This window comes from Xyrauchen texanus, chromosome 22, assembly GCF_025860055.1.
Source record: "Xyrauchen texanus isolate HMW12.3.18 chromosome 22, RBS_HiC_50CHRs, whole genome shotgun sequence".
NCBI lineage: Eukaryota > Metazoa > Chordata > Actinopteri > Cypriniformes > Catostomidae > Xyrauchen > Xyrauchen texanus.
In genome coordinates, this window is record NC_068297.1 from 40,487,492 (window position 1) to 40,500,389 (window position 12,898).

A 12,898-nucleotide genomic window follows, 5' to 3' on the forward strand; every position below is an offset into this window, starting at 1 on the left:
CAGTTCAAAGGACTTCCGCTGGTGTTATCGTGAAATATGGCGGGTAAATGAGTGATGGCGTCTGTACTCAGTCTGCGGATGGAGACACAGCGTCTCACCTTCGATTCCCGCTCGCGTCGCGACATTCTCCTCATGATGATGATTATGATCGCAGCGGAGCGCCGCGTCACCGGGTCTGCGGGAGTGTCAATCAGTCTCGCCGCTATTGTATGACTGAGAGGGGCTGGAGCTCTCACCTGGACTGTGAAAGGATTCCTGTGTTGGAATACTCTGGGAAAATGCTGAAATGACCAGTAAAAACAAAACGGGAAAAAAGCATGTTTTTTTTTTTTTTTTTTGTAGTTTTGTCTTGTTTTCCAGTAAAAATATAAAAACTTTTTTTTTTACTATTTGCCTGTGGGGTGAAAAAAACAAAAAGGAAAAAAAAAAAAAGAAGTGTATTTTTCTTACCCCATTGGCAGATGTTTTTTTTTCTTGTTTTCAGCATAAAGTTAAACATTTTGTAATATTTCTATGAAAACAAGACTTAATATCTTGTCATTTTGCTTGTCAAGTAATTGTATCCTTTTTTTGAGAATATTTAGAAACAAGACAAAAATACAAATTAAGAAAATTATTTTTTTGCCATGTATAAAACAGTTATTCTGTATTTCTGCACATCATCATGTAAATACAGCATTGTTGCTCAAGGTTCAATTTCATTAAACAAAATATCCAGGTCACATTTCACCCCAAATGCAAAATACAATTTCTTATTTTCACAATAAAATAAATTCATTTATTTGTAGATTTTATTCATTCGTAAAATGATCTTTAAAATCTTTTGCATTTTTTTGGTATATTCATGACAATCATGATGAATTTTTTTTAACTCAGAAAAAATTACTTTATACAATGATCAATGCTTTTTTATATATAAAAATCACTATAAATACAGTAAAAAAAAAAAATTCATTACAGTAATAAATAAAAAAATACATTAAATAAGTGTGTGTTTGGAGGGGTGTTAATGTGCTCCACTGTAATAAAAATCACTATGAAAAATGTTAATCATCGTAAAAATAGGTTCTTTCTATTTTTTATTTCTATAATAATTTTCTATAAAATTATTTATTTTGATGTAAAACGAGACATGTTCTTGACAAGATTTCATACCGGTTCATTTGTTGCTTTATACAAAAAATGATTAATTAGCATAGATTATTATGATTATTTCCATGATGAAACTGGAATACCCATTCAAAATGCCACATACAATATGTATTAAATATGTTTTGAAAAAATATGGTGTGTGTGTGTATGTATATATATATAAATATATATATATATGCAATTGCCAGCTTATCTAAACCACACAAAAATACAATTGTATTGTGTACCAATGAGTTTATTATGAAATTTGTTGATTTGCAAATGAAAGTATTTTGGTGGGGTTTTAAATGTTATGGTATTTCAGTAGAGAAAACACTTCTCTTTATTCATTGCCACTAGCTATAAAATGTAGAAGTTTTTGCATTATGTAGCACATAACAGTTGCACAAATTATGTTTATAAAAAAAAAAAAAAAACTGTAAACTGTAATAAAATCAGAAGGTTTCCCCTCAAAAATGGCATATTCTGTTATACTCCATGTGTTCTGGGAAAAAAGATCATAATTTTGTACTTTTGGAAATATACAACCTTTATTAATCTCACGTGTAATGCTTCATTATTTATTAAAAAATGAACAGTTGTTTTGGGAACATGTAAATTACACAACTGAATTTGACTCACATCAATACATATCTGATTTCTTTAACTGATACATTAAAAACTCAGTTCTCCTAGGATTTCACACAGTGCTCTATTTTAAGTACACAAATGACGAATTTAACTTTTTACGATAAAAAATGTGGTTGGTTTGGGAGGCTATGTATTTCTATTTTTGTGAATGTATATTGCATTAAAGAAATAAATACTACCAGTAAATAAACTTTAGTGGCTTTTCTTTTTCTAATTTTCTCATAGAAAAACAATTATACATTCTGATATACATTATGAAAAGCTGTACAGCTGAATTATATTTAAAATAAGGACACTTTCATTTTTTTTAATTATGTCAATATTAATATATACAGTATATAGAGATTTTTGGTCAAAATATATGATATCGTCAGGAAGACAAGAAACGAGACAAACACACATCTCAACATGAATATTATAAATAAGTGTCCAGGTATGGATATTTAATGTAAATGTGCCCACGCCTTTCTGTGGTTAGCGGCAGCCACACCCTTCCACCACCATCTCCTGATAGTTTTTCAGGACCACCCTGTCCGTCTCATCCAAGTAGAGCATTGAAATTGAACTGAGCTCGGTGGGAACACAGCAGGCCTTGGGAATGTTGGTGTTAACCGAGTTTACCAGCGTCTGTACAATAGCATGATTGGTCGAGTTCAGGTGATCGGCCAATGGGAAGGGGCACTCCCCTTGACAGTAGTACGCCTGATACCCTGGCGGCGCCACGATCCAGTCATTCCATCCCACGTCGCTGAAATCTACATAAAGCGCGTGGCGCCGACAGTTGCGGTTGCGCTTTCGTCCTCTTTGCTTGGGGCTGCGCTTCACTCTGCGCGTCAAAGGGTGACTTTTGCCGTCGTGACCGAAAGTGACTAGCAGTGGGCGGAGCTGGTCCCAGTCCTCGCCCGGAAGCAGATGCAAAGAACGACTAATGCGCACATGTCGTCCCTGGTGACGCCGTGTTTGGTTTAAGTGAAACACCTCAATGGCGAGGCCATGGTTGGTCTGCTTGTCACGGGTCCAGCGCAATACCGCGGGACTCACGTCAAAGCTCTCCCATCTTGACGTGTTGTGGCGCACCAACCGTGTGTCCAGGAGCTGCGTGATGATCTGGCCGGCCCGCGGGGGCTTCAACACTTCATATATGTTTATTCGATGGAGCCCCTCGTCTCCTATGTGTTGGGGATCAGAGCTTGCGTCATCGATCTGTTGCCTGTAGAGACGCAGCTCTGCGGTAGAAATGAGTTCCTGCTCAGGGATGCTGCTGAGATTGAAGATGAAGTGCAGTGGAATCTCCCATGAACCGTCTGAAGGAAACTCTTCCATGTGCTCTACAGAGGGAGATGAATCAGAAAATAGGTCAAGAAACTGATAAACTGCAAATGCATCTTTTTAAAATTAGCATTTTAAACTATACAGTAGCAAATTTGTATTTAGCATCCTAAAGGGATTACAGTACACGCGAGATTTAAGTCAAAAATGTCATGTGATGTAACAGTCCGGAGACAGTAAAAACAAATGTTGGTGCAGAATAATCTTTCATTATTATTTCTGACCCAAAAAAAAATTCTTAAAACATTTCTTAAAAAAAAAAAGAAGCCATATTCAGTATACAGGATATATAGATTCATTATTATAAATACCACCCAGACTACTTTTAATATGGGTTATTATGAGTTTGGTAATTTGTTAGGTTGGCACTTCATGTTAATATTGGCAGTTCATGGTAATATTAATACATTTTAATCCTGATTTTAAGGACTATTTATTTACTTTTGTTTGCTTAACTATTTTGGTACTGTATTGGATTGCCATAGATGTTCAATATCAAATCTGAGTCCTGAAGCAAAATGAAAAACAGCTAAATTAACAAATTTTATGAGTCTGCTCTACAAAAGTGATGACTAATTCCTTAATTTTCAATGTTATCCTCTACAATTTTTCTTATGTCTATTTTTGAACCCTCTTATTGTCTTAGGATCATTTTTGTAATGTATAATTTAGTAACGAATATGTTATAAATACTGCATATTTTTTGGTACTGAAACCAAATGAGACTATCAACACTTTCAAAACAAACTAAATAAAAAAGAATTCATTTTATAAATAAATGTTTAAGAAAAATTACAATTTAAAACAAATTGTACCTTCCATTGTCTTAATGGGTCAGTTTTGACCCGAATGCGAAGAAACAGTAGTGACCTTTCACCTTTGGACTTTCCGGATGTTATACAGCTTTAAATAGTTTTTTGTACATCTATTAATCAAATTTGACCTAAAAATAATTCAAGTTTTCTCAAATTTAGCCCCTAGCCCCATACTGTTCTCTAGCACCCCGACTGCTGGGAAAGGCAATAGAGATTCATTTGTGAAATAGACATGTACTAAAATCGTAACTCTGAAATTTAAACTGTTGATTTTCCACAAGCAGAATAAATAAGACATTTTTGTAATATAGTTAAAATATAATAAAATGTCAAAAGTGATTGAAATAAATGTGAATCGAAACATCCTTTGCCAATGTTTTCAACTTAAACAAAAAAATGACCTTACTTCATTAATACTAATCATATATCATTTCAAAAGTAAGTTTATTGCCATTGTACAATCAAGAATGTATGCATTTTGAATGGTTTTGACCCAAAGGACAAAAGGAGGGTGCAGTTTCTTAAGACGAAAGGAGATTTAATGTAGTGTCAACACTATCTCATTTAAGTACAAATAAATAATGGAAAAAATAACCCAAATAAAAGACATCCAGAGTTTTCCCATGCTCATGGCCCTCTGTCACCCTAAAACGAAACGTGTATTTTTCCTGAGCCTTCTGGGAACTCTGTCCAAGAGGCCACACAGTTGGCAACAGCAGTTTATTTAGAAATCTGTAGAGTAGCATTAAAAATAATTGCATGTTGAGGAAAGTCCCTCAAAAAGATCCACATAAAAAAAGTATGGAGGCACAGAGACTTTTAAAATGCTTTTAAATTTTGGGTTGAGTTTAAAATGACATTTATGCATTTGGCAGATGCTTTAATGCATTAAGATTTACAGTGTTATCAGTATATTTAGTTCCGGAAGTATTTTTCATGTGAATGATGTAATCATATTAAAAACAATGGAAATATATCAAACTTTTCATTTAAAGTTGTTGGTTATAAGTATCGGAACAATATATTTAAATTTTGTTGCAAAATATTCAGAATTAAACAAATACACAAGTAGTTTGACAGTGTAGGGAGAGCGACTTGATTGCGTCATTCACAGTGCATCATGTGAGTGGGCGGAGCTGCAGAGCTCTTTTGGTGCACCTTGTTCACCGCAATTCTCTGATTGGTGGATCTTTCTCTGCGGGATCGTGCGTAGTGTAGTTCTTCCCCAAGAATTCGTCTTTTAAACATAGTTTAAAAATTACGTTGAAATAAGGTGGACTGGTGACTTCAACAGAAGCATATTTCATTGATTAACATCCTCAGAGCTCACGGTAGCTCTGTCTATTAGGGTTTAAATTTATCATTAAAAATTCCCCTGTTGAGAAAATTAATGAATTTTTACTTCCTAAACTACACTGTTACGCTCTATGTCCTCGGCGTTACTGCTGCCATTGAGCTTTGACGACGATAATGTTGTAAAACCTCTCTGTTCTTACCTTCATGGTGGAAACCTCTCACAGTGTTAGCTCGACTCGTAGATCTTTCTGGATAATCAAAGCTGACATCATGTGCTGTAGCGTCTTCAACATCTCCTGACTGCAGTCGATACAGATCGAGCAGATACTGTGGCACGACGGCCGAGTAGCTGGGTTGCGGGCGCTTCTGCAAGCCAAACATGTGCAGCAGCGTGGCTTCAAAGTCACGCAGCAGTTCATGACTCTGACCCAGATGAGCCGACACTCTCTTCCTCCCCTCCTCAGGTATTAGACTAGCATAGCTGCTCTCTCCCAGTAGCACTTGGCATAATACAATGACCATCAGCATTCGATTACCAGGAATCATGATGTCTCTGGTGGACGGTTGATGAAGATGGAGATGATGGAGAGAGCAGCAGAGGTGGTGCAAGACAAGAGAAAAACAGCAAGACTTCAATGTTTTTGGGGTGAAATGTGTTGTGTGCATGTTTTTGCAAGATTCACCCAACAATTCAAAAGACAAAAAAGAAAATGATGCCTATTTTAGGACCATTAAGATGTTTTTGCATCGTCAACAGAGCGCAAAAGTGTGTTCCGGAAGTAAAAATGGCATACGTTTTTTCCATAGTGGAATAGTTTTGATGATAACGTACTAATGTTTAAAGACAAACCTACCGTGTGCTTCGAGGTTGTTAATCGATGGTATATGCTTCTGTTGAAGCCATCAGTCTGTTATATTTCAACTCAAAATAAATCATGTTTAATAGTGGAATTTCTGCTGAAGAACTAGACTACCCATGATCCTGAAGAGAATAGTTCCACCAATCAGAGAATCAGGGTGAAAAAAGTGCGGCAAAAGAGCGCTACAGTGACCGCCCACTCACATGACACACTGTGAATGATGGAATCGAGTCGCTCTACTAACACTCTGCAACTACTAGTATATTTCTATAAATCTGAATATTTTTCAATAAATGTAAAAAATATTGTTACTATACTTGTGGTCAAGAACTTTAAATCAACAGTTTTATATTTTTCCATCATTATAATTCAATATATCATTCGCAGTGCTTCATGGGATTGTAGTTCATTCCGTTATTAAAGATGTTAAGTACCTAGAGATGTTGTCCAATTTTCAAATACTTTTTTGCTTCAAAGCAAGGTTTGTTATCTTGGCATTCACCCTCAGAGCTGGTTGGTTTGGTTCGTGGCTTAGAATGCTTTTCTGATGACTTCAATGAAATTCCTATGGGAAAAACACTTCCAGAACCAATATGGCTGAAAAAGTGTTATTCGTTATTCGTAATACAGTATTTTTTTGTTCTTTTTACTATGAACCCTTTTCACAGTTCCGGGTTTTGGAATGCGGAAGTAAATGATTGCAGGGTAAACCATGATAATGTTGAATGGGAGCGAATGGGAGACCACGGCAAATATACTTTTTACTTACCCATTTGCTCCAACATCAAAAGAAAAAATTTATTATTATGTTTCCACAACTTTCCAAATGAAGAATAAAATATTGTTTTTTTGTTTTGCATTATGGTAATAAGAATTTGGTGGTGAAACGTGCTTAATCGTCATGAAAATAGTTTCACAATGCCAAAAAATCTTAATGGTCCTAAAAATAGGCTTCATTTCAAACCAAATTTTAGTGTGAAATAAGACCCAGAAAGGTTCTTGACAGGTTTCAATAATTCATCAGCAAGCAAAAAAACACAACATCCTTAAAATGAGAACATTTATTTATCGCAAATAACCTGGTCCTACCCTGTTTACAGTTCAAAGCTTATAATTCGATATCTTTTATCCTGTTTCCTACAACATACTCAAATCTCTATTTTCAAGGTAGTTATGAGTCAAACTAAACTACAGATTGAACAACTGACACTAAACATTACAGTAAGCCAAACATTTCAAGTGCTTATAGTGCAACACACAAGCTTAACCACTGTTTTATAAAGGAATGACTAAGCCTTTTAATTTGCTCTTGGAAATTATAGTCCCAAACAAACAATCCAAATATGTAACAACCCTGTGACACGATTACAAACGGATAGGCGTGGTCTACTTACCGACAGAAAATAAAGCATGGGAATACAGTCCATGTTTGTTGGGAGTCTATACAAGACAAGTTCAAGTAAATGTTACGTGGTGCTGGAAGGCTGTTTAAGAACTTTGGTGAGATTCTTTGCCTGAAAGACAAGGATTTGAACATTTAATTGGGCATTTAGATCACATTCAATCACATAGATACAATCAGATTAGAGCAAACATGACTGTACAAACATGGTATAGATAGTAAAGCAGAGCAATATGCCATTACACAAGCAAATCAGGGCCAACAGGGCCAGGGTTCAACATGTTATCTTTACTCATTTAAAAGACTACCAGGTGTGAAACACCTGAAAGGATGGTAATTCCAATTTACATGAAAAAAGGGATTGGTTTCAGAGCTGCTTCTTTTATTGACGGTCTGCAATTACAGACTTTTAAAAAGCCCTCCTAAAGTGTTTTATACACAACCCCCACAGCCTAGGTAGGGCGTAGAAGCTTACCTCACTCTTAACTCATGATCTCTTAACCGATTCCATATAAATCTGAAGCTATCATTCGGTGTCACCGTACTACCAATACAATGCAATGGATCCAAGATCCATCAGCCCGTTTATTTCACTGGTTTATTTCAAAAGTGCAAAACCAAAACCAATTTGATTTTCAGTGATAATCCAAGTGCATTGACGAAATGCACTAATAACAATCACAAGTGCTCATGAATGTCTCAGATAACGGCATCGCCGAGTCCACAGCTTAACGTGAAGTGGTTGAGTAAAGCAACGTGTGTATTCTGTCATTTCTTGGATCCAGTTCCACTGGAGCAAGTCCAACCATTACAACAGTAATGATGCATATTAACAAGATCGCTCTGTGTGTTCGCATGTTTTATTTCTCTCTGTGGTCTTTCGCACAATCAAACAACAGCTGCGATATTATGTTGAGATGAGTGTGCACAGTTTGACTTTTGGCACTTTTTTGATATGTTAGCAATTGTGCGTCTTAATGTTGCACTTTTCAAAACACTATGACTTCAGCAGCATTGTACAACTATTCAAACAGTTCTGTATTCTTTATGTTGAACGCAATGGCTGTGATCAATAGGCCTGAAAATATGTAACAGAACAAACAATGTGTAACTTCAGACCACCTACTCTTGTTTAAAAGCCTTCAAATACTCCCTTAAATATTTACACATCCCTTTTTGATGTGTTTGAAGATGAAGTTGACTGCATGTGCTTTGGAGTTTATAGTCCAGTTTGCATCATTTAATCCATGTAAAGCTCCCAGCACTCAACTTTCCTCTAGTCTAGCCCCACTTAAAGAGATTACATTATGCACATGCTGTTTTAGATCTGAAGAACAGGGTATGGGGAAGCAGGTTACAAAAGTAACAGACAATGCTGAGCACTCAATGTTAGGATTTTACCCCTGGCATGTTAGGTACAGATACATCTGTCCTAAAACTGTCTTTACAATAGAAAGTCAAGTAGAATTGAGTTCATTTGGAAAATTAAGACTGCATAAATGTAGGTTATGGAATGCATACTACAGCATACTAAGCAGTCATTAAAGTTCATGGGATATTTGCAACTCAAACACTATGTTGCACTGATAGAACAGCATCAAGCACATTCCTAGACATCATAAGGCATCTACTCAGGATTGGTGGATCGATCCGTATTGATACTTCCGATATTGACGATTTATTGAGAATGTTGATCCTCACATAAAAACATTAAACCAAAAGTTTCAAAAAAGCGAGTAAGTGAGTTTTATTATTTAGTTTCCATTACATTTTTTTCATGTATCACAGGCGTCGAATTGAATCTGGAGTTACAAAAAGTGACATTTATTTGAATGGGTTTGAGTGATGTTTGTCACAAGTCGTTTTTAAATTTAAGGTTAAAGCATTGATTATGTTTTGTAAATGTTGTTAGTAAATGATAAACAAAACAGAAGTGTAACATTCAGTTGTATAAGATATAACATTATATCTTACAAAAATGAGTTAAAATGACCCAGTCAGCATTGGTTTTGGAATTGACAGTATTGGCCTTGATAGTAACAATATTGGATCGAAAATAAAATAAGAGGCATCGCCCCTCCCTAGCATCAGTTTATCAATAATTATCAGAATTTAAGTGCATGCAACTCTTGCAAGAACTATATTTAGACAAAAGAGAAACCAAACTCAACAGATAGGTCTATATTCTTTCCTCATTTTCTTGCTTTCTGCCTCCTTTCACTAAAGATCCGACACATGTCCATTTGGCTTTTGTGTTGGTCTGTAACATCTCTTTGTGTTACATTTTATTTCTTCAGATTCATTTTCCAGAGATGTGTCCATTTTCCAACCATCTTCATAAGCAGTTTTAGTCAACTTTCCAAAAGTAAGAATGTAAATGTTTTTATCTAAATTGAGAAAAAAAAGAGTTGTGCATTGCACAAGCAAATGCAGGCTATACTTTTTGAATTAGACAAGTGGATTTCAAATAAAGTCAAATTAAAGTCGTCTTGATAAGGTATATTTTTCCATTAGTGTAGTGACAACAGTGTTAACCACACTGTGGAAAAGAGAATGACAGAAATGCATGGGTTGAAAGAAATAATACTATATCCATTTATTATTAGTATTTTATTAATATTATCAAACTTTTGAACTTTGTCTGAAATTATGGGGATTTTTTTTTTCTTCCGTGTTCATTTTATGGAGGTTCTGTAAGATCACTAAAATAAACTGTAAACCAGTTCTTGTAAGCTACAGCTAATTAACCAGATGTGAAGCCCTCACACACCCCGGCGGGTTACCTGTACGCGCGCGCGGTCAGGTGTGTCAACATGGTCGATGGTTTTAAGTTGAGTTAAAAAAAAAAAAAAAACTTTAACGTAAACTAAAAGATCCCCAATGCGTTATTCGACCGCATGCAGCAGCGACGCGACAAACTAATGCGAGTGTTTTAGTTAGACGCGTCGCTCGCTTGAAGTGTAGATGGGGCGAAAAGGGTTTCAGTTATGCGCAAAGTGACCAAAACGCGCACGAACTCAACAATAAACGTTACATGTCATGGTCTGATACAGCTGGTCTGGCGGTGTCTGTTAAATACTGAACTCGTAATGAATATCGACAAAACAAACTTACCATTGGTAGAGGTGTGAACGGTAACCCGACGAAGAAAAAACGTGTTTTCAAAGGAGTTTACATCACACAACTAAAGTCCACGAGCCTTGAGGGAACGTTTGGATCATTAGTTCCGCGTCATATCCTCTAGATAGAAGAACCCACAAGAGTACAATGCAAACGCTGATCTTTGTAGCTCCAACAATGTCCAAGAACTCTCGAGAACGGAGAACATCACCGTCGGGAAGCTCAGCGACTGATCTCGCATCCAATTCTCCTGGCAGCTTTTATGTGACATATGAAGTCCCCTATGCCTCCTCCCCTACACTCTCAACCCACTGCACCCACATCCAACTCTTCAGATAGACCCTAGAGAACACTAACTGCACCGGCAAGCACATGTAATATATTCTAATGTCTTTGGAGATTTCATCATATGGGTTGACCACTGATGCAGAGAAAAGAAAAGAGTATGTTAATCTGAGTCCCTGAAAAAGAAACTCATACAAAAGTTTGAGGGTTAGGATAAAAATAAAGGTTATTTCAGCAGAGCTCTAATGATTCTTTTTTGGGCTGTAGGGGGTGGCAATATGGATCTAGGAGATCTATGAAAATGTTACTTTGTAGGTTGTTCAGATCAGCAGATTGGTTTGTGGGTTCTTAAAGCACTAAAACATAGATGGGATTTTCTAAAGAAACAAAGAATAATAGTTAATTGTGGAAAACAGTATAAAACGGCTTTGCTCATGCTCAGATACTCAAGTTTCAAGTATGTTACAGTACAGTTTATGAAATGACATCACACACACACACACTGGAGGTGACATCAGCCGTTCAGCAAAGTTATTTTGAGTTATTTGAAGTTTGTAACTCTTTTGTTTTATGATCAATATATATGTTTACAGATATGTTTGCTAGAGATCATTCACAGACCATGAAGTAGCCAATTTACCCTCTGAATGTCCACCCTGTAATTATCCACCCCGTTGTTTTCCACCCTGTCGCTGACCATTTCACTGGATGGACATCTGAATTTCTTGTCATTTAGCTTGACCAGTATGATGACTAATACAGTCTTTAACATGTCCCTTTAATGATGCAAAATAAAGATACTTGTAAAATTGTGTTTAATTCTTCAAAATGTTCCAAGCCCAAAGGTCACCGAATTGTACGAATGACCCCATTATATTATATAGTTCTATATTACAAGATGAAAATGAAAGTGATGCTGACTCTGATAAACCCAGAATATTTGAAGTTTACAATATACAAAATAACCCTAATAATATATTTGCACCTTATTCCAATTTTAAGCATTATTTAGAAATCACGTTGTTAAAAGCATTGTCATCTAACCGGTATTCAAATGGAAATCTGTGAATGTTCCTTTATATTGTAAATCCCCAAGGCTGCAGGCTTTTCTTGACCTTTTGCCCCTGTAAGAACAATTAACCCCTAGTGTGTGAAGAAGCCCACACAGACACCTTCATTACCATGTCATTTACCTGTCTGGCTCACGTTCTTTAAGTCACAAGGTGATAAAGTGACATGTAACACCCCGCACCCCCAAGCTGAAGTGTGTAACTTTTTCAATGTTAAAATACTCTCTTCCATCCCAGATTAAAAAACAGAGCTTTTTAGGCTGATTTTCTCAAAAACTGTAAACATTGTCACTGGCAGTTAGAAATATAGTTCTGTTTTGTCCGCCCGACACAGGAATCAATGGCTTGAGTTTGGGGCGGGACTATCTGTTCATTCAATCGACAGCCTTACGGAGGGGGGATTCAGGAAAGATGTGTTAAAACAATGTGTATTTTTTGCAATTCTATTTGGTGGTGCAGCAATTACACAATTGACCATTCCTGGTCTAACAGTCTGTCTATACCAGTATGGTGCCAAATTTCCGACTCCTTAGGTGCACATTATTATTTGCATTTAGCATTGTTTTTATCCTGTTCACGACACTATTGTCCCTATCATCTGCAACCCATTTCTGGACCACAGCCCACCACTTGCCTAGACAATTACAGATGCTGGGAGGGATAACTGCCTTAAGAATGCTGCTGCAATAAGAAAAGCAGGTGTAGTGAAAGTACTATTTGATCAATCATCAAGGTGCATGTCTGCACTAGCAAGTACCTTGTAGCTCTTCACCAGGAGAGAAGATGAGAGAGTGTGTTTTGACACTAGCAGGGGTCAGTTCTCTCACGTCTGCGTTTGAAGTCTTTCATTATGTGCTGCTGACCTCTTCAACTGCCCAGTGGCTGATCAGACTCAATCAGACCACAGTAAAAGCAGTAGCACCTCACCTAGGAGGTGGG

The 12,898-nt window shown here is 36.5% G+C and overlaps 1 protein-coding gene across 1 annotated transcript; it reads right to left on the bottom strand.

The window, feature by feature from the left end:
* Positions 1–1,380: 1,380 nt before the first annotated feature.
* LOC127662467 (bone morphogenetic protein 4-like) lies at positions 1,381–11,124 on the bottom strand. Its single transcript, XM_052153643.1, has 4 exons — positions 10,599–11,124; positions 7,477–7,596; positions 5,423–5,775; positions 1,381–3,110 (listed from the first exon to the last, which is right to left on the bottom strand). The coding sequence occupies exons 3-4, from the start codon at positions 5,766–5,768 to the stop codon at positions 2,257–2,259; spliced, it is 1,200 nt and encodes a 399-aa protein (XP_052009603.1). The 5' UTR covers positions 5,769–5,775; positions 7,477–7,596; positions 10,599–11,124; the 3' UTR covers positions 1,381–2,256.
* Positions 11,125–12,898: the final 1,774 nt, after the last annotated feature.

Coding starts and splice junctions, on each gene's coding strand:
- LOC127662467 (XM_052153643.1), bottom strand. CDS start 5,768: ATGATTCCTGGTAATCGAATGCTGATGGTCATTGTATTATGCCAAGTG. Junction 3,111..5,422: donor GAGAGGTTTCCACCATGAAG/GTAAGAACAGAG, acceptor CTCCCTCTGTAG/AGCACATGGAAGAGTTTCCT.